At 38.5% G+C, this 22829-nt stretch overlaps 1 protein-coding gene across 3 annotated transcripts in view; it reads left to right on the top strand.

Annotated features, from left to right (window-relative positions):
• The window catches only part of pkp1b (plakophilin 1b), a 48379-nt gene extending 25774 nt beyond the window's left edge, over positions 1–22605 (top strand). For 2 of the 3 annotated variants that reach the window (XM_062996681.1, XM_062996680.1), the window contains exons 10-13: positions 5753–5906; positions 7638–7836; positions 7940–8024; positions 21824–22605. In XM_062996681.1, coding sequence (XP_062852751.1) covers positions 5753–5906; positions 7638–7836; positions 7940–8024; positions 21824–21898 — 513 coding nt within the window. In that variant the 3' untranslated portion in view covers positions 21899–22605. Of the gene's footprint in view, positions 1–5752; positions 5907–7637; positions 7837–7939; positions 8025–8595; positions 8709–21823 lie in introns of those variants that run through there. The other variant, XM_062996682.1, reaches the window with a different exon arrangement.
• The last annotated feature ends 224 nt before the right edge of the window (positions 22606–22829 follow it).

The raw sequence follows: 22829 nt of genomic DNA, 5'->3' as shown, positions 1-22829 counted from the left end.
AATGGACATTGTCTCAAAGCAACTTTACAGAATATAGGACCAACAGACAAAAAACCCCTATTGAGCAAGCCGAGGGCGACAGTGGCAACGAAAACCTTAAAATTACAGGAAGAAACCTTGAAAGGAACCAGACTCAGCAGGGACCCATCCTTGTTGGGTGGCCTGGAGGATACTTTAAATAAATAGGATTTAAACAAATCATGCAGACATAAAATTAAATAGAACTGAAAGTTGTAACTAGCGAAAAATAATTGTTCTTCATTGTTCAGTCCAGTCTGTGATAAAGTCCGTTGTAAGTTCTGGACATTTTGGTGCAAACACGCCTTCCCATCTAGTAGGAGCAGCATTGTTGGCACTGCAGTCTCGACTTGCAGTCTTTGACCTCGAGAGGGTAAACAGGTTTCCGTCAGAACCACCTTGGGCTAAAACAACAGAAGATGTAGTTACAAAGTGAAATCGTTAAGAGTAAAATGTCAGTTTTACAGAGAGTAGCTTTAGACTCCGGCACCCCTAATTATTACAGCATAACTAAGCTTGTTTAGTTTGACAAGACTAATCAAAAGCCTGAGTAAATAAATATGTTTTCAATCTAGACTTGAACATCAAGACTGTGTCCGAGTCCCGGACAGTAAGTGTGTCCATTTTTAAGTACTTCTTTATTTCCTACATCATAGTTTGTTTCAATAGGGTTGGGCTTAAAAGAAAGGAAAACCTTCTCAGGGATATCCTGGAGTTGTAAAAAAGGCTCTTATCCCAGTTTTGGAAACATCTACCTCCACACTTCAAGGATGTTTTGGATCTAGGTGTTTTAATAATTGGGGTGTTCCTATTAAAACATCATATTATTTTGTTGCTTCAAATAAGAAGGTCAGAGATGCCACAGAGCTGAATTTGCATATAAACCACATATAAAAGTTGATAAATCCTAGAAAACATTTCGCCCCATCCAAAAAGTAATAAGTCAAAAAGGCAGGACGAGGTCATGGTCTATAATCTGGACTAAGGCAGACTTGATCTTACAAAAGAAATTGATTATACAGAAGGCAAGACTTGTGTGGTTTTTATACAGCCATCGTACCAATTTGTGATAGTCAAGTTTTTGTCTTAAAGTGTGAATGGCCCAATCTAGGCAAGGTCTTGATACTTTACTTTTTTAATAATGCTGTAAACAGTACTCTGAGGAATAATTAAAACCTCTGGAATGTACTGAGAAAACACAATACATAGTTCTCTAGTAGTATGTACAAACCCCATAAATAAAAAAGTTGGGTCATTTTGATGAATACAATAAAAACAACAATCTGGGATTTGTTAATTTACTTAAGAATGTTACTGAACAACTTAAATGTACATTGTAAGAATTTTATGCCTGCAGCAAAATCAGAAAAGTTGAGACAGAGGCATGGTTACTATCACCTTTCCTATTCATTTTTTTTTTATTATGTGGAAAATGAGGATACTGATTGTTGTAGTTTTGAATATCAGCTGCTCAACATTTCATGGTCACTGTCTAATATCTCATCTTCATGATGCACCAGGGCAGTTGTAGCTGAGTGGTTAGGGTACTGGACTAGTAATCGAAAGGTTTGCCACTGTTGGGCCCTTGAGCAAGGCCATTAACCCTCAATTGCTTAGACAGTGTACTGTCACAGTACTGTAAGTCGCTTTGGATAAAAGCATCTCCTAAATGCTGAAAATGTCAATGCACCATACTTTTTCAGCAGAAAACACATCTAGACTGCATGCAGTTCACTGAAGCACGTGCACAAACATGTGTCTATGAAGCCACACTGTTGTAACACGTGCAGAATGAGGCCTGACATTGACTTGCTAAAATAATAATAGACTTTTAGAAAAGGTCTAAAATCCTAATATACGCTTCTGCGTCAATGCTTCCTTCATACATACCATGATGAAACTTCATACCGGACAGATATTGGCTTTTGCATCCTTCACTGTTAACAGAATTGATGTTCTTTTTCTATTTGGCATGAAAAACTTAACAACATGAAATGTTGACTCTACACTTGGTTCCACTATCTTGTCTTCTATCTGAGAGGAGTTAGGCCCGGAGAATCGGTCAGCATTTTTGTATGAAGTTGATATATGGCTTTCTGTTCACTTAATTGAGTTTCAGGTTGCGTTTCATGATACAGCAGTGTGAAATGTTTCTCAAGTAGCTATATTTATCACAGCTGCATGAAATGCCTTCTAAAGGCTTGAAGGTCACACACATTAAACAGTGGTTTCTGACCTCGCCGTACACAGACATATATTTCCCTGGACTTTCTCAATCTCAACCTTTTCATAGTACTATGTATAGTAGATGGTGACCAATTTAGTCACTAACTGGTTTAGTTGCAAATGTTCTTTTTGATCTGATTGACAATTCTCTCACAAAGTGTGGCACAAAGTGGTGAGCCATGACCCATCTTTGCTTGCAAACACTGAGCTTTTGGTGGATCCTCCTAGATACCCCCACCTGATAAAATGGTGGTTAGTGGGTGGGATATATTAGGCAGCAAGTGAACATTTTAAGTTGATATGTTAGAAGCAGGAAAAATGGGCAAGTTCTGATAGAAAGGTGTCAGAATACACAGTGCATCACAGTTGCAGGGCTGTTTTGGCAGCAAAAGGGGGACCAACACAATATTAACAATATTAAGGTGATCATAATGTTATACCTGATCGGTGTATATTTTTGTTTTATATAGTGCTTTTCTTAAGTGAATAGAAAAAAAATCTTTTTTAATGGTTTAATGGTAATAATTTACTATCCAGAGCCGAAACCACGTAGCAGACAAACAGGCTAAACCGTCAGTCTGCGAGGCGCCAGCTGTCAAACCTCACCTACAACCTTTAGGTTCCAAACTGTTGAAACTGTATTGGCTCATCTTGCCATTGGTAAATGATTCTCGAAAAGTATGTTTTAATAACCTAATCAGTGTTAATGTAAATGATCCTAATAAAAGCAATAATGAAGTCAGGTTAAAGTTAGGGCTCTAGTCGGTCTCGTAATTGTAAATGAAATGATCACTAATAACTGTCCTAGTGCTAGTGCAAAACAGTATATATTTTTAAATGAAGCAGGTCATTTTGGATACAATTACGCACATCAGCCATGTCTTAATAGTTGTGGAGTAGGGGTAGCCACAATCTATGTAAAAAATATTGACCTTACTGTGTAAAACAATTTGTATAACTAATTCATTTGAAATGCTGGTTGCTGACGTAGAGAATCAATCTTAATTTTATTAAAAAACAAATGTGTTCAAGCTAATTACTATGAAGTTTCTTCAAGAATTTGCTGATTTTCTTTCCAAATAAGGACTATCAATTGAAAGGCTTTAAATGTTGGAGGTTTCAATATTCATTAAAATAAGCAGGAAAATAAGCATGGTCCACTTAAAATTGCATTTAAGTCTATGGTAGAATGTACAGGTATCACCTAGAATATTATGGGACCTACTCACCACTGTAAACATACCTTAGACTAAATATTAACTCTTCCTATTGACATAATTGGAGCGTACATGGTGGCACACTAAGTTGAAAGTGTATTAGATGGCATGGAAAGATGCCCTGAGTATAAACATGCCCTTATAAAGGCAAATAAGAATAATCCTAGATTCCCTTTGGAGACAGAATCCAAACTTACTTGAAATGTTACAGAAACTGAATCTAATAAACCATCCCACCATAGTATTAATGATTGTATAATTGTAATGAATGTACCCAGTTACAATATATTGGGTCATCTTGCTGAGCCTGGTTCGGCCCCCTAGGACCCAGACTGTCTACCTTGACTTTAGACAAAAGCGCAGAGCATGGGGGGTTCAAGGTCATAGAGATTTGTGGTGATCAGGGATGTTGGGTTGGTGTCGTTCTGCCTCTCTCATGCAATCACTCAGGTTTGTTGACCATGGGGGAGGTGGACTGTGGTACCTAGTTCTCCATTGTAGTTATATTGTATGTAATAATTTAGGGGGAGTCTCAAGCTATTCTCTTCATAACTGACACCTTACTATTAATGATTGTGTATATATTACATTTTAACTGCATCTTCACCTACTTCCTGTGGTGATTCTGTCAGGAAACGTTTTACCTATATGAGGTTAAAGCATGCAATAATGCTGTTTCTGCTGGATATGATGGGAATCTGTCATGTCTGCATTTCCAGTCCAGAACTCACTCTTAGACTTCAGAACTCAAATTAAATTCTCTATCATTTTCACTTATTATAACTTTAGTTAATGTTGTTTTTTTTAATTTACTACTAATTCATTGATTATCCTCTAGGCCACCCATGGAGCATGGGTCCCTGTTGAGTCTGTTACCACTTAAGCTTTCTTCCTTTAATATTTGAGTGTTTTTCTAGGACACTGATGCCCTCAGGGCTTTTTGGTCTTGGATTCTGTAGTTGTTTGGGACAATGTCTATTGTAAAAAGCACTATACAAATAAATTTGACTTGACTTGACTTGATTTTCTTTCCACAGCCAAAAATCCAGGGGTGAGGCTAGAACATGCTCTTTCAGAGATCTGTGAAGCAAGTCACTGCCTTTCTAAAACCTGTAGCTTATGCAATGTTATTAGGCAGATTATGCACCTTAGTAAAGGGCACGGATTGCCTTCACCCATACACAGAGCTCACAGACTGTAAAGAATCTTCAATTTTCCTTAACTATTAAAGAAACTTACCTGAGGAGAAGAGAAATTTTAATAACATTGTCCAAAGCGACAATAAAAGATTACCTAATTTGTGAAGTATAGCGTTTAGCAAAAATCATTTCAATAATATGAAAAACACAAACAAATCATATTGTTGAAGTGATGCCTGTAAGCAAAGATAAGACTTTATCGATCCACTTAGGGAAATTAACTTGTTACAGCAGTACAAGAGAAGGATGGTAAAGAACAGAAAGAAAAGACAACCTTAAAAATGTAAAAAGACATAAAATACAGACTTAAGAGCTGCCAGACAAAATGCACACATAGTGTGTAGTTATTTATACTAAAGGGATCCTTCTTGATTTGATTTGAGTGCTACCCACCAAGCCAGCGTGCCGCCCTGAATAATAAATTGCATATTAATGTTAAGAGGGGTAAAATATAATTTGGCATATATTAAAAAGTATGTAGTTATCTATCTAACTATCAGCACAAAGAGAGTGTAATACAGGGAATCTTCAAAACGTTTCCACACTTTTATATTTTGGTTGGAAACGGTGAGGGTGGGAGGAGTAGTAATTGGTCGTGTCTGAGAGACTGAGAGAGCTTATAGTCTGGATTTAGCTCCATCTAAGTTCCACCCTTTTGGACCACTTAAAGAAGCTTTAATGGGAAGAAGATTTTCATGTGATGATGATGTGAAAGCATTAAAATGCTGATGGCATTAAAAAGTTGGTATGATGCTGGAAAAAAATCGTAGGTGACTAGGTAGAAAAGTGATGTCAATTGTTTTCGAAATTCTTAATAATAGAGTTTAAAAAAGTGTGGAAACTATTTAAAGAACGCTTGTACATTGTAGTGTCTATAATAAAATATTTCTATAACCTTTCTATAAATAATTCCATAACCTTCACACAGAGGACTTTTTAGTCCTGATAACAGGACTATTTAGCTGTGAAACTGTTTTTTAAGTTTCCCTGAAATGCAAATCAAGAAAAGCACTTTTGCTGTAATACCAAAACAAGTGTCAGACAAACAACAACAACAAAAAATACTAACGTGTGTTTGTGTGTGTGTTTTAGTTGTCAGATATATTTAGTCAGATCATCGTACAGAGGTTGAATGGTATGGAGCACATCTCAACTTTGCTGAACTCAGACAACGCAAATTTAAAGAGAGACATCATGACACTGGTGGGGAACCTCTCCCGACCACCAAGTGTTCACAGAACAATAGGTACCATCCCCTGTCACACACACACACACACACACACACACACACACATTTCTAATAATACTATTAATTGTTAAATCAATTTTATTAACAAATTTGGTTGATGTGTTATTGTAGCAATATTGAGTTCTTACTGGTGGTGTTTTATTTGTGGTTCTTTTGTATTTTTGTGGTCTGTCATTGTAATTATTAATGTAAAGTAAATGTTGTAAAGTGTTTTCTGTGTGCTAGTTTGGAATGAGCTGGTATGTTGTAATATTAGGGCAGTGATAGCTTAGTAGTTTAGCTGACGGACTAATGATCAGAACGTTGATGATTCAAGGCCCATCATTGGCCAAGTTGTAACTGTTTGACCCCTAAGCAAGGTTCTCAATTGCTAGCATTATATTCAGTCATAATTGTAAGGCACTTTGGATAAAAGCATCTGCTAACTGCTGTAAGGTTTGCACACTATGATGATTTGGTTTGCCTTTGTAACATACTTTTACTTATACTTATTACTTATGTTTAGTTAGATTAGTTTTTTTGTCCCAAACACAGTCAGCGATTTTATTAATTTTAAGAAGCAGCTCATTTTGTAGTTTAATGAAGTTAAGAACACAAACCAGATAACAAAAGGGCAGCTGTTTGAAGCAATTTTATAGTATGGGTAACTGCTATAGTGTAATTGTGTATGATCAAATAGCCATTTGTCTCTGTCTATTTAGTGCTAGAGTGCATTTCTTTATTTAGAATTATATATCAGCAATAAACTTTTTATTGTGTAATGACTTTTAGTGTCAAGGGGTTATTATTCATTATAAGTTAGCAGATGCCATGTCAAGGTTTACGAGTGTCGAAAAGATTTTCCTTTATTTTTGTTTAGCAGGGTGTGATTACTGTTGGTTCAGAATGTTTACTAAGATAGTTTGACATAATTCTAATAGTCAGATTGTTTTTAATTTACTTTGTTTCTAATGGTGGGTAATAACACTCTTCAATTACTATGCAACATTTATTTGACATAGTAGTTGAAGGATTATTATCATAAATTTTTTTATTTTAGTATTATTTTATTACCGTATTAGTAACTCATTATTATTATTATTATTATTATTATTATTATTATAACTATTGTGGTCCGATCCAACAGACGAGCTAGTGTAGCTCAGATTGGTAAAGAAGTTAATGCTGGTTCTGATAGAAAGGTTTCAGAATACACAGTGCATCACAGTGGCAGGGCTGTTTTGGCAGCAAAAGGGGAACCAACACAATATTAGGAAGCTGGTCATAATGTTATGCAATGTTATACAATGTCTGCTGCCAACTCCAGTGGGGATCCATGCTTAGGTTCAAGAATTAGGTTCAAGAATTGCTTCTAATGATCATATAACTGTGAAATATATTAATGACTGTATTATGTGAACAGTCTGTTGAAAAACTCTTTGTTGGTCCTATTTATAAACGAGGATGCCTCTTAACATAGTGACACTTGTGTGGGCTTGTCTATAAGAATCACGATTAATTTCTCATTGATTATGTTAGAATTCTTGAATTTGGAGTTGCTGATTATAGTGTTTGCGTTATAATTGGTTATTTGACTTTTTTTTGTCATTCTGTTTGTCTCATTTTCGCTTGAGTTGAATTTTCTTGCATTTAATATAAGTTCACTGTATGTTGTTGATATGAATAGATGTTGTTTAGTTTGGATTTTTTTAAAGTTGCCAGCTGACTTGTGTTGTGTGTTTGCTGCAGCTCGCCATGGTGTTTGCGGAGTCCTTGATAACTTAAGCTCTGCCATTTCAAGTGGTGCTAAAGAGTCACCTCAATCTGACAGCACTATAGCGATGACCTGCAACACGGCAAACACCCTGCTGATGGCAGATCCTGAGTTGGCAGGAAAGAGTCTAAAACCCGACTTGATCAACTCACTGACTGAGCTTAGTCAGAAAACGTAAGTTTGTGTTAGTAAGGAGTGTTAGTGCCAAAAGAGCAAATGTACTGCAGAGGGATTAATGGATGTTAACAGGTTTGTTGTTTGTGCACTGCTTTTACAGAACCATGCCCAAGGCACAACAGGCAGCAGCACTTCTCCTTCACAGCCTTTGGTCTGAGAAAAACATTCAGCCTCATCTCAAGAAGGTGAGTTTATCAGTCAACCTCTAAATCCCATAATACTTTACATCTCTTTGTTTAACCATAAATCACGGTACACAATAATCGCTGAATGAACACATCTATGAGCCGGTCTCAACAAGAACGATACTTTGTGAGTTTCACAAAGCTGCAATTTGTGTATTTTGTATCAAAGGCCAACATGCAAAAAGAAGCACAAAACCTGGACCCAGAGATGGAAACACTGATGTAATCTGATGAGTCACATTTTGGCATTTTTCCTAAATCTTAATGGATTTATGATAGAAGGAATCCAAAGACTGGCTTCAATCCCGACTTCTGCTGCCAAATGCAGTGGGGATCCCTTCATCAAGGTCCAAAAATTGCTTCTCATGGTCATCTAACTGTGAAAGCTTTTAAGATAGTGTTTGCCCATTAAACATGATGCCTAAGAATTAACATTAGGATTAATTTATAGGGAATTTTGGGGCAATTCTTAAGTGCAGAGTGGTATAAACTTTTTACCAATCGTTTTTTTTGGTCCCTATGGGTGTCTGTTATGTCATCTACCACATGTTTTTTTTTTCTTCTCAACAAGACTAGACAGGCCCAGGTTTACCAGACTGCTATTAACTTCAGCTCATTTATCATGCAAATGTCAGCGGAATGAGATCCAGAATGTTAAAAAAGATATCTCGGTGCCGAGAGGCCTGTTAGCTTGCAAGGTATTGTGCTGTAAGTACTTAAAAAGTGAAATAGAAATAAAATCAAGAAAAAGATAAAACATTCATGTTTACTTATCATTTACATCATGTTTTTGTTATTTTGCTCCCACTTTAGCTGAGCAGCTGAGTATTAATGGTTGTCTAACTTTGGCATGGGGGCAAAGTCAGAATTTGAACTCACAACCTTGTGATTAATAGTTATAGCTATAATGCTGAGCCACAAACTCTTCTTAACATTAGCTAGCAAAGCCAAAGTAGCAAGTAGCCACACATGAAAATGAAATCAGCATTACACTTGTTGGAAGATAATCTTCTAATCTTAAGTTTATGTGTAGGGTTAAGTTAAGATAAAAACAAATGTTAGCAAATGCTTATGGGCTGAGGCATTCCTCAGATTTTTTAAAGCTTAGGTGTTTAATTGGTTGGTCAGGAGGTGTCAGAGTTCCAGAAGCAGCAGATAGCACAAATGTGCTAGTTATTAGTTTACTGCGTAAAGATAATAGATAAAATGTAAGCTAATTGTAAGTCAGCCATGCCTTGGGTTCTTACACCACATGCAGTTGGGTCATTTCTTTGCTGACACACTACTTAGCACACTTATTTGTTAGCATATTGAATCAGAACAGCAGTATACGCTGGTTTATCACATAAAGGTTAAGAAAATAAAGCATTTAAACATTTGAAATTCTTCAAATAGAAAGTGATCAGATCTGTTTATGCTTTAGTCACTTTTGCACCTGTAGTCAGTTTGGCTAGAATGATAATCATGCAGGTCTAATGCAGGTAAAGCAGACGAGGGGAAATTCAGCCAGCTACCTACCAACACTGATATTCCACTCTGGATTGTGTTTTACATGAGGGTATTGTCAAGTCATAAATATATAAGTAATATAAGATAAGATTCCTTTATTGATCATGGGGGAAATGTAAGTGTACAGCGGCACAGAGTAAATACAGTTATAGAAAATAGAGTAGAATAAAAGTAAAATAAAATAAATACAGTAGTGACCACTGACAACTATACATGAATACACTATCTATCTATCTATCTATCTATCTATCTATCTATCTATCTATCTATCTATCTATCTATCTATATATCTATATATCTATCTATATACAGTGTATCACAAAAGTGAGTACACCCCTCACATTTCTGCAGATATTTAAGTATATCTTTTCATGGGACAACACTGACAAAATGACACTTTGACACAATGAAAAGTAGTCTGTGTGCAGCTTATATAACAGTGTAAATTTATTCTTCCCTCAAAATAACTCAATATACAGCCATTAATGTCTAAACCACCGGCAACAAAAGTGAGTACACCCCTAAGAGACTACACCCCTAAATGTCCAAATTGAGCACTGCTTGTCATTTTCCCTCCAAAATGTCATGTGATTTGTTAGTGTTACTAGGTCTCAGGTGTGCATAGGGAGCAGGTGTGTTCAATTTAGTAGTACAGCTCTCACACTCTCTCATACTGGTCACTGAAAGTTCCAACATGGCACCTCATGGCAAAGAACTCTCTGAGGATCTTAAAAGACGAATTGTTGCGCTACATGAAGATGGCCAAGGCTACAAGAAGATTGCCAACACCCTGAAACTGAGCTGCAGCACAGTGGCCAAAGATCATCCAGCGTTTTAAAAGAGCAGGGTCCACTCAGAACAGACCTCGCGTTGGTCGTCCAAAGAAGCTGAGTGCACGTGCTCAGCGTCACATCCAACTGCTGTCTTTGAAAGATAGGCGCAGGAGTGCTGTCAGCATTGCTGCAGAGATTGAAAAGGTGGGAGGTCAGCCTGTCAGTGCTCAGACCATACGCCGCACACTACATCAAATTGGTCTGCATGGCTGTCACCCCAGAAGGAAGCCTCTTCTGAAGTCTCTACACAAGAAAGCCCGCAAACAGTTTGCTGAAGACATGTCAACAAAGGACATGGATTACTGGAACCATGTCCTATGGTCTGATGAGACCAAGATTAATTTGTTTGGTTCAGATGGTCTCAAGCATGTGTGGTGGCAATCAGGTGAGGAGTACAAAGATAAGTGTGTCATGCCTACAGTCAAGCATGGTGGTGGGAATGCCATGGTCTGGGGCTGCATGAGTGCAGCAGGTGTTGGGGAGTTACATTTCATTGAGGGACACATGAACTCCAATATGTACTGTGAAATACTGAAGCAGAGCATGATCCCCTCCCTCCGGAAACTGGGTCGCAGGGCAGTGTTCCAGCATGATAATGACCCCAAACACACCTCTAAGACGACCACTGCTTTATTGAAGAGGCTGAGGGTAAAGGTGATGGACTGGCCAAGCATGTCTCCAGACCTAAACCCAATAGAACATCTTTGGGGCATCCTCAAGCGGAAGGTGGAGGAGTGCAAAGTCTCGAATATCCGCCAGCTCCGTGATGTCGTCATGGAGGAGTGGAAAAGCATTCCAGTGGCAACCTGTGAAGCTCTGGTAAACTCCATGCCCAGGAGAGTTAAGGCAGTTCTGGGAAATAATGGTGGCCACACAAAATATTGACACTTCAGGAACTTTCACTAAGGGGTGTACTCACTTTTGTTGCCGGTGGTTTAGACATTAATGGCTGTATATTGAGTTATTTTGAGGGAAGAATAAATTGACACTTATATAAGCTGCACACAGACTACTTTTCATTGTGTCAAAGTGTCATTTTGTCAGTGTTGTCCCATGAAAAGATATACTTAAATATCTGCAGAAATGTGAGGGGTGTACTCACTTTTGTGATACACTGTATATATATATAGACTATCTATCTATCTATCTATCTATCTATATATATATATATATATACTACACACACACACACATATAGATAGATAGATAGATAGATAGATAGATAGATAGATAGATAGATAGATAGATAGATAGATAGATAGATAATCTCAAGAAAGATTGAAATTTGCAGTGAAAAAATGCCAAGATATGATACACACTGAATTCACAGATTTACCAAAACAGCAAGAAATATGTAAGATGTTAGTGATTTGGATGCATTGTCTGAAATGTGCAGTTTAGAAGAACCCTGTAGACTACAAATTGCTTTTACTACAGGTGCACTGTAGTTTTCTAGTTATTTTTACTGCCACTTTTTCTGGACTTTATCGTGTAAAGCCTTTTTGCATTTATTTGAATTGGGCTTGGAAGAAAATTGTGAACAAATGCAAAAGATGCACTCAAAAGGACAAACATAAGACACAGGGACTGCAAATATATGTAGACAGATTGGCAGATAAACAGAAAAGCAGTAATCAGAAAGAAATACTGATTAGCAATGTCTGGAGCACCCCAAAATATAAATTCCAATGTCTATTTTGTAGCAATTGTGTGTCATGGTAAGTGATATATTAAATTGGGGCTGATGGTAGTTATTCCTAGTTAACCTTTATGGCCAGCATAAAAATCTAAGTGATTTTGTTAATGCTATGGACAGACAACTGAGTTGAAGTAAAAAAAAGTGTGGTCACAGCCAGTCATAATGTGTACCAACCGAGAGTGGTCCAAGGAGGGACAACAGGTTGTTGGTCAGGCTAAACACACTGATTCCAGAGGACATGCAGGCTATGGTGCCTGGTATGTCTGGACTAACAAAAGAGCCACTGTGGCTCAAATTTCAGAGGATTTTAATACTGCTGATTAGGTGACTGTTTCACAACACAGTCACCTCAACTACAACTACAGCAGTTGTAGCCTAGCGGTTAAGGTACTGGACTAATAATCAAAAGGACACTGGTTCAAGCTTCACCGCTGCCAGGTTGTCACTGTTGGGCCCTTAATAAAGGCCCTTAACCCTCAATCGCCTAGACTATATACTGTCAGAGTACTGTGGATAAAAAGCGTCAGCTAAAAATGTAAATGTAATTGTAAACAAAACATGGTGCATCAAACCCTTTGTGTATAGGGCAGCATAATAACAAACCAGTCAGAGTTCCAATGCTAACACATGTCCAGTGTTGAAGGCACCTACAACGAATGGGCAGATATGAAAACTGGACATTGGGGCAATAAAAGAAGGTTGACTGGTCCAATGACTCCAAGATCATTGGCATCCGAGCATGTGTGGATCAAATACCCATGGATAAGATGGCACCAAGATGCACTGTAGAATGATCTTTATTGCAACATACAAAAGTTGTAGAACCTGCTGGTAATGTCCTGAAACCAGATACCACAGAATCCCTTCAGATATCAGATTCCATTTCTCAGTGGGTCAGAGCTGTTTTGATAGCATATGAGACAGGTGGTTCTAATGTTTTGGCACATCATTTACAATTTCAGCATTTAGTGGACGCGTCTATCCAAAGCGACTTACAGTACTGTGACAGCATACTGTCTAAGCAATTAAGGTTTAAGGGCCTTGCTCAAGGGCCCAACAGTGACAACCTGGCAGCGGTTGGGCTTGAACCAGCGACCTTTCAATTGCTAATCCAGTACCTTACCACTAGGCTACAACTGCCCTTGTAGTGTATAGATAAAAGGAAAACAGAGAAAATACACGACAATCAGTCAACATAACTTTTGTCTTTTATATTCAGTGAGTGTTCCAGTGATGGGGAGAATCCAAGCAAATTCAGATACGAATCAGGAGATTTTTAACCTAATATTTTTAGATAATTCTTTAATTAGGCTTTTTTTGGTCAGGGTGGGGAACTACAGTTGGATACAAGTCGATTGGGAAAAATAGAGAAAATAAAAAATCTGATTTTTAATAGGTTTTGTGCTTAAAATAAAATGTGTTTTTTTTAATGTCCTCTTGTCATGCAGTTTCCTATACATTGAATATTTCTTGTTGTTTAGTGAGAAGCAAAATTATCCTCAGGTAATTACTGAGAAATGTGAAATGTCTGCTGTTTAAGGTAAAAAAAAAAAAGCATATATCTGTCCTGCATGATGCTTTACAAAATACACCGCAGTGACTTACAGTGTATCACAAAAGTGAGTACACCCCTCACATTTCTGCAAATATTTTATTATATCTTTTCATGGGACAACACTATAGAAATAAAACTTGGATATAACTTAGAGTAGTCAGTGTACAACTTGTATAGCAGTGTAGATTTACTGTCTTCTGAAAATAACTCAACACACAGCCATTAATGTCTAAATGGCTGGCAACATAAGTGAGTACACCCCACAGTGAACATGTCCAAATTGTGCCCAAAGTGTCAATATTTTGTGTGACCACCATATTATCCAGCACTGCCTTAACCCTCCTGGGCATGGAATTCACCAGAGCTGCACAGGTTGCTACTGGAATCCTCTTCCACTCCTCCATGATGACATCACGGAGCTGGTGGATGTTAGACACCTTGAACTCCACTTGAGGATGCGCCACAGGTGCTCAATTGGGTTTAGTCCATCACCTTTACCTTCAGCTTCCTCAGCAAGGCAGTTGTCATCTTGGAGGTTGTGTTTGGGGTCGTTATCCTGTTGGAAAACTGCCATGAGGCCCAGTTTTCGAAGGGAGGGGATCATGCTCTGTTTCAGAATGTCACAGTACATGTTGGAATTCATGTTTCCCTCAATGAACTGCAGCTCCCCAGTGCCAGCAACACTCATGCAGCCCAAGACCATGATGCTACCACCAACATGCTTGACTGTAGGCAAGATACAGTTGTCTTGGTACTTCTCACCAGGGCGCCGCCACACATGCTGGACACCATCTGAGCCAAACAAGTTTATCTTGGTCTCGTCAGACCACAGGGCATTCCAGTAATCCATGTTCTTGGACTGCTTGTCTTCAGCAAACTGTTTGCGGGCTTTCTTGTGCGTCAGCTTCCTTCTGGGATGACGACCATGCAGACCGAGTTGATGCAGTGTGCGGCGTATGGTCTGAGCACTGACAGGCTGACCTCCCACGTCTTCAACCTCTGCAGCAATGCTGGCAGCACTCATGTGTCTATTTTTTAAAGCCAACCTCTGGATATGACGCCGAACACGTGGACTCAACTTCTTTGGTCGACCCTGGCGAAGCCTGTTCCGAGTGGAACCTGTCCTGGAAAACCGCTGTATGACCTTGGCCACCATGCTGTAGCTCAGTTTCAGGGTGTTAGCAATCTTCTTATAGCCCAGGCCATCTTTGTGGAGAGCAACAATTCTATTTCTCACATCCTCAGAGAGTTCCTTGCCATGAGGTGCCATGTTGAATATCCAGTGGCCAGTATGAGAGAATTGTACCCAAAACACCAAATTTAACAGCCCTGCTCCCCATTTACACCTGGGACCTTGACACATGACACCAGGGAGGGACAACGACACATTTGGGCACAATTTGGACATGTTCACTGTGGGGTGTACTCACTTATGTTGCCAGCTATTTAGACATTAATGGCTGTGTGTTGAGTTATTTTCAGAAGACAGTAAATCTACACTGCTATACAAGCTGTACACTGACTACTCTAAGTTATATCCAAGTTTCATGTCTATAGTGTTGTCCCATGAAAAGATATAATGAAATATTTGCAGAAATGTGAGGGGTGTACTCACTTTTGTGATACACTGTAGATGTGTTTTCACTGCTCCAATGGCACTATTGGAGATGTCAGTGCTTTGTGTGCTGGGGATGTAAATGCTGCTCATCTCCTGTAACAGATAACCGATCATAATTAGTGAATGGTTAACTGACGAGCTTAGAGCCTAAATATAACACACATTTTATCTTATGAAGTATTTGTGTCAGACAATGTGAATGTGCAGTAATGTCGAACAATAACACTGTGAGCAGAACCAGTTCAGCATTCAGAATGTACATTTCATTGAGTCAGTAGAAAGTTGTACGTTACCAGAAATGCTAATAATAATACAGCTAACTATGCAGTTGGTATATAAACACTTTTGACTCCTTTTCATGACAACATTAGTACAGTTATATTCGAGTTCTACCCTTATACTGAGGCACGAGTCTGTAAACATTCACACAGACAGTGGATTATGGTGGGTTAGAATTCAGCCATCTAAACTCTCAGAATCAGAATCAGATTTATTCCAGTAGGACTTGGTGTGCTGGTGCATGACATAAACATAGAAAGAATGTTTATATAAAAAAATGAATAATATTAAATCAATTCATCAGAGACTTCTGAAGGTGAAAAGTGTCCATGTGTAGATGTTCACAATGAGGGGAGTTTAATCAATGAGCGAATGTGTAGTGCAAGTTTAAATAAATGATGATGTGCAATATGTGCAGATGTTTTATCAGTGTGATACGCACTGTCTGAGGGCAAGAGAGTCTGTCAGTGGGGGTTCTGTACTACTTGTGCGTAAAGAGCTGTAGCTTTTCGCACAGGTAAGCTCTTGGAAATGAACTCCAATGAGCCTTTTAACCCACAGTGTTACGCAATCAAGGACTTCTTAATCATTAACCCTCCTAGTATGGTCTCGGAATGCAGACTTAGCTGTTTAGCTGTTCCAAACTCTGAATGTTTAAATGTAGTCCAAGAGTCATCAAAAGAATTACTAGTCTTCTTTTGTCTGCTCCTGTATTTAGCGATCACCATCATGGATCATTCTGCTCTGCCTACCTGACCTGGCACAGTTTTTACGCCTGTTGCCCTTTCTGACTCAACCCTCTTTTTATCCGAGTTGGACTGGCACTGAGAGCCTACTAAGAAGAGCACCTTACAATGGCTAGGCTGCTTAGTCACACCCTCTGACATAATCAATTATATCTGTATAGATGTCCAACCAGTCAATAGCAGTAGTGAGTAAGCATATTTTGCCAACCCAGCACCAAATGAATTACTGTTTAGTAGGGTTTTCATTTTGCTTGTTTGATATTCCATTGTGCATACCTGTTTAGTGCTATTTAGTGGTGGTCCGTGGTTGTGTTGTTTTAAATAGTCAACAACATTGTGAAAAAATTAGGGCTGTCGAAGTTAACGCGATAATAACGCATTAACGCAATCTCAATTTAACGCGATTAAAAAAATTAGTGCCATTAACGCAAATTCTAGTTCATGTTGAGACTTGACCGGTAGAACAAACGTTTTAATGTCGGACTTGCCACCGTTTTTCATTTGCGGTTTGTTAACATAATGTAACCGATCGTGGTAGTGATGCACTTGCATAATAAAGAAATAAATACACGCTATATTCACAAGTTGTCGGGAGCAGAACACTTTATTACACTTAATTAACTTCTTCTTCTGTACCGAATACCGGAAAGCTGAGTCGAGCACGTTAGTTCATGAACTATGGAAGCCCCAAAGGGTCAAAACACACTCACTTCGTGTAGAAACGTCCATCAAACCATCGTCACGATACAACCACAGACAAGTCTGATACAATAACTACGCCTTATCCCACCTAAAGCACCGCTGATCTACAATGTTTGCTGATGGAGAAATTCTAACCTACAATCTGACATTTACTGCCTAGTATGTGAGTGAATAAAACTCCCTTACAGTTTTCTCTTGTCCCAGCAGTTTTTAACATCAGTACATTTAGCATAAAATGTGTTCACCATTTTAATTGTAACATTTCACTTAAAAATCCTTGTTTTCTATAACATTTACACAGATTTTTTTTTAATGCGATTAATCGCGATTAACTATATGAAATTCTGAGATTAATCGCGATTAAAAAATTTAATCGTTTGACAGCCCTAGAAAAAATACTAAACTGAAGATGCAGATCTTACTTGGTTGCCCATACTTGAGCACGGGACCTGGTTCCTCTTGCCATGTATACTTTATTGTGGGGGTGGTTCTAATCGTAAATACAATGTCTACTACAATCAGCCCCCCCTAAATGCAAAAGATGTCTTGGCAACTCTAAACTATTCCTTTGTCTGAGCATTTGTGACTTTCCAGTTTGTATTCCTGCCTTGCACCCAGTGATTCCGGTCTGGCCAGACCCACCACCACCATGATGGTGGCCACCAGGATGAAGCAGTTATTTAAGATACAGTGTATCACAAAAGTGAGTACACCCCTCACATTTCTGCAAATATTTCATTATATCTTTTCATGGGACAACACTATAGACATGAAACTTGGATATAACTTAGAGTAGTCAGTGTACAACTTGTATAGCAGTGTAGATTTACTGTCTTCTGAAAATAACTCAACACACAGCCATTAATGTCTAAATATCTGGCAACATAAGTGAGTACACCCCACAGTGAACATGTCCAAATTGTGCCCAAATGTGTCGTTGTCCCTCCCTGGTGTCATGTGTCAAGGTCCCAGGTGTAAATGGGGAGCAGGGCTGTTAAATTTGGTGTTTTGGGTACAATTCTCTCATACTGGCCACTGGATATTCAACATGGCACCTCATGGCAAAGAACTCTCTGAGGATGTGAGAAATAGAATTGTTGCTCTCCACAAAGATGGCCTGGGCTATAAGAAGATTGCTAACATCCTGAAACTGAGCTACAGCATGTTGGCCAAGGTCATACAGCGGTTTTCCAGGACAGGTTCCACTCGGAACAGGCTTCGCCAGGGTCGACCAAAGAAGTTGAGTCCACGTGTTCGGCGTCATATCCAGAGGTTGGCTTTAAAAAACAGACACATGAGTGCTGCCAGCATTGCTGCAGAGGTTGAAGACGTGGGAGGTCAGCCTGTCAGTGCTCAGACCATACGCCGCACACTGCATCAACTCGGTCTGCATGGTCGTCATCCCAGAAGGAAGCTGACGCACAAGAAAGCCCGCAAACAGTTTGCTGAAGACAAGCAGTCCAAGAACATGGATTACTGGAATGCCCTGTGGTCTGACGAGACCAAGATAAACTTGTTTGGCTCAGATGGTGTCCAGCATGTGTGGCGGCGCCCTGGTGAGAAGTACCAAGACAACTGTATCTTGCCTACAGTCAAGCATGGTGGTGGTAGCATCATGGTCTTGGGCTGCATGAGTGTTGCTGGCACTGGGGAGCTGCAGTTTATTGAGGGAAACATGAATTCCAACATGTACTGTGACATTCTGAAACAGAGCATGATCCCCTCCCTTCGAAAACTGGGCCTCATGGCAGTTTTCCAACAGGATAACGACCCCAAACACAACCTCCAAGATGACAACTGCCTTGCTGAGGAAGCTGAAGGTAAAGGTGATGGACTAAACCCAATTGAGCACCTGTGGCGCATCCTCAAGTGGAAGGTGGAGAAGAACAAGCTGTCTAACATCCACCAGCTCCGTGATGTCATCATGGAGGAGTGGAAGAGGATTCCAGTAGCAACCTGTGCAGCTCTGGTGAATTCCATGCCCAGGAGGGTTAAGGCAGTGCTGGATAATAATGGTGGTCACACAAAATATTGACACTTTGGGCACAATTTGGACATGTTCACTGTGGGGTGTACTCACTTATGTTGCCAGCCATTTAGACATTAATGGCTGTGTGTTGAGTTATTTTCAGAAGACAGTAAATCTACACTGCTATACAAGTTGTACACTGACTACTCTAAGTTATATCCAAGTTTTATTTCTATAGTGTTGTCCCATGAAAAGATATAATCAAATATTTGCAGAAATGTGAGGGGTGTACTCACTTTTGTGATACACTGTATATACATAATAAAAAGAGTGATTTTTTAGAATTATGCAAGTAATCTACATCAGGCAAATTGAAGACTACTAATGATTTAATAATACAGCCAGTATCAAGTCAAAAGGCTTTTTAATGATCGATCTGGTTTGACTGTAATAAAGTCATTTGCTGCTGTTCCTGAAAACCTTGATCTATGCAAGATATCTGTGTGTGTGTGTGTGTGTGCGGAGGCGGGGTGGAGGTGCTGGAGTATATTCTCTCAGGGCTGGGTGTGGAACGATAGGTGAGTTTGGGTGTGTGACTGTTGCTTTGAGTTCACATGTCGAAGTTTTAAGTCAGTAATGAGGAAGCGCAGGGTGAGAGTGGGTGTGTGACGCCCATGTTTTGCTGAAAGAACCTTTGTTTGTTTGTAAAGGTGGCGTCCAAGTTGAGGAATCTAAACTCACTAGTTTACATGACAAAAGTCGTTGTGATACCTACAAATTTAGATTTGAAAGAGATAGTAGGGGTAACTACACATGACTGTAGTAAGCCTGTAGTTACTTCACTTCTGAATGGAAACTTTTGTGTTGCAAAATGTGTGCAAACTTGGTAACACCTGCAAAATAGTGCAAGCTAAGTTGTTAATTTGGTCTGTGGAGAATTAGCTTTAAAATGACAAAACAATCACCCTGATAACACTGTATGGCAGAAAACAGGGAGCAGACTCAAAAAGAAGATGCCAAAATCTGACCTTTTTTTCGTACAGTATTTTAGAAATGTCCTTTTTCTACCAGCTCCTGCACTATACAGACTTCGTAAATCTTGTTACATTATTAATTATAAACACAGGTTGTCATTGTTGGGACAATTGAAATATGAAGAAAAGGTTTGGCTTTTTGCAAAGACAACTACTTGAGCAAATAGAACAACTGTTCTCAATGCACATTTGCAACACCACCATCTACAGTCCATAACATTATTACAAGATTTAGAAACCCCTGAGAAATCTCTGCATAATATTAAATGTCTGTGACTTTCAATCCCTCAGATGACACTGCATTAAAAATTGATATCTGTAACTAAACTACCCAGCATAGCCTTGGGAGTATTTTGGAACACTATTATCAGTAAACACAGTTCTTCTGTGCCCATACAGATGTGAGTTAAGACTTCTATTTTGGTGCTATGCAAAGCAGAAACAAAATAACAACATCTAAAAACAGTGCTGATTCTTATGCCTTAAACACAACATGGACAGACACAAAGTGGAAATGTGTAAAGTGTTTAAACAAGCTAATTTTGAAAGCTACTGTTTTGGAAATTAATGGATGTCTTGCTCCCTTCCCCCTTCCCAAAAAAGGGCAATTCCATGGTATAGAAACAGCATGTGTCATGGTTTGGGGGTTGCTAATAAGATGAGTAACTTGCACATCTGTAAAGATATAATAGGATGGGTAACTTGCACATCTGGAAAGATATAATAGGATGGGTAACTTGGACATCTGGAAAGATATAATAGGATGGGTAACTTGGACATCTGTAAAGATATAACTGGATGGGTAACTTGGACATCTGGAAAGATATAATTGGATGGGTAACTTGGACATCTGGAAAGATATAATAGGATGGGTAACTTGGACATCTGGAAAGATATAATAGGATGGGTAACTTGGACATCTGGATAGATATAATAGGATGGGTAACTTGCACACCTGCAAAGATATAATAGGATGGGTAACTTGCACACCTGCAAAGATATAATAGGATGGGTAACTTGCACATCTGGAAAGATATAATTGGATGGGTAACTTGCACATCTGGAAAGATATAATAGGATGGGTAACTTGCACACCTGCAAAGATATAATAGGATGGGTAACTTGCACATCTGGAAAGATATAATTGGATGGGTAACTTGCACATCTGGAAGGATATAACAGGATGGGTAACTTGCACACCTGCAAAGATATAATAGGATGGGTAACTTGCACATCTGGAAAGATATAATAGGATGGGTAACTTGCACAGTCTGTTAAAAAAAACTACAAAAATTAGTGTCCTCAGTTTCCAAACTATTTCAAAATGTTATAAGAAAATGAATGTAACTAAGTGGTAAACATTTCCCTGGCTTAACTCTTATACTCTAATTGGCCACCGTATCTGCAGGGTGGAGGCCGGACTATGTGTGGGTGGGTGGGTCTTCATACGCTATGTAAGGACCCTGATTGGCGGAAGAGACGCCTGTGCAGAAAGCAGGGCTGAGAAGAGGAGGGCTGTACACGTATTGGAAGAGGCGTGTACAGCGACGTGCTCTCCTCTGATGCAATCTGGTATCTCTCAGCAGCGGAAGACAAGAATTGAGTGCACAAAATAGGGAGTAAGATGGAGAGAAAATGCATTTAAAAAATAAAGAATGAAAAACCTGAATGTTTTAGGCTTGTTGTAGAATCCTTGTCATCAAATTGCATGGCTGCACACTCTTTGAGATCTGGTGACTTTATTTACTATATACATCTGTATATACAGTATATATATGTATATATATATATATATATATATATATATCACATGAAAGATTCAGTAATGGTGTTACGTTTGTCTTCTCCTTTACAGCTAAAGTTCAACAAGCAGACTTTTGTGAATGAAACAACTTTGTCTTATCTGAAGTCTGCTCTGGTTATTGAATAAGATGACCATCCTGCAGTTGATATCCAAGCTCAGCACAGGACAGCTAAAAGATCATCAGAAATTATTAAAAAAAAAACATTCATCAGTAGAGTTTTAGCATGGTCTCTAATTACTAATGACGTCTCTGTAAAAGGCAGCCGAAGAGAATGTAAATGAGCTTTGGAGCATTGAGTTTGCACAATGAATGAAAAGATTGTCTTTTGCTTCATCTTTTTGTAATTTCTTGTTAACTTCTTTGTTGCATAAAAGCTGCATCAAAATCTTGTTTGTTTTTGGTTGTTATTTTTGTAAAACAGCACTACATTTTGTATGTATTAGAAGAATTGCAATTTAAAATGAATGGAAAATGAATGATGTCTGCAGACAATCGAAGGGGATAAATTGCAGTTTTTTAATATTTTCATTTTTATAAAAAATATATAGGGTTTTGTTTAAATGGAAACATGTCATAAAGTTTTTGGTTTTGGTTCCTGCCAGCCTATATAAGATAAACATTAGGGCGAGGTGTCAAAGGACACAATGTATTATGTTTTGGTTAGTCATGTTTTTCTGATGCATTGCCTTTATAAGTCATGCTCATGCTTTTGTGTTACCTTGCTGTTTGAAGTGGGGTGCTATTTGTCGGTCATTTTTTTAAAATACACACTCAGTATATATGTTTCAGTTGTATTTTTAGCAAAAATCTAATAAAGCAAACAAAAAGGTTATTTTAAATTGAGGATTTTGCATGTGTTTTTAAGAAAATACAAAATGTGCTAAATAACATGAAAATAAAAAATTAAATAAATAAAAAACATTACCATGAAACCCATTTTCCATATCCCAAAATCATTTCTGTAAATAACTGTAAAATACTGTGGGAGCTATTGTAATAGTTCCTTCTCTTAGCAATTACTTATTAACAACTGAGCTGCAATACAAGTAACAACAC

Source organism: Trichomycterus rosablanca, chromosome 6 (assembly GCF_030014385.1).
Source record: "Trichomycterus rosablanca isolate fTriRos1 chromosome 6, fTriRos1.hap1, whole genome shotgun sequence".
NCBI classification, from domain to species: Eukaryota; Metazoa; Chordata; class Actinopteri; order Siluriformes; family Trichomycteridae; genus Trichomycterus; species Trichomycterus rosablanca.
The sequence above is the reverse complement of the archived record's forward strand: the minus strand, read 5'-3'. Positions and strand labels throughout refer to the sequence as shown.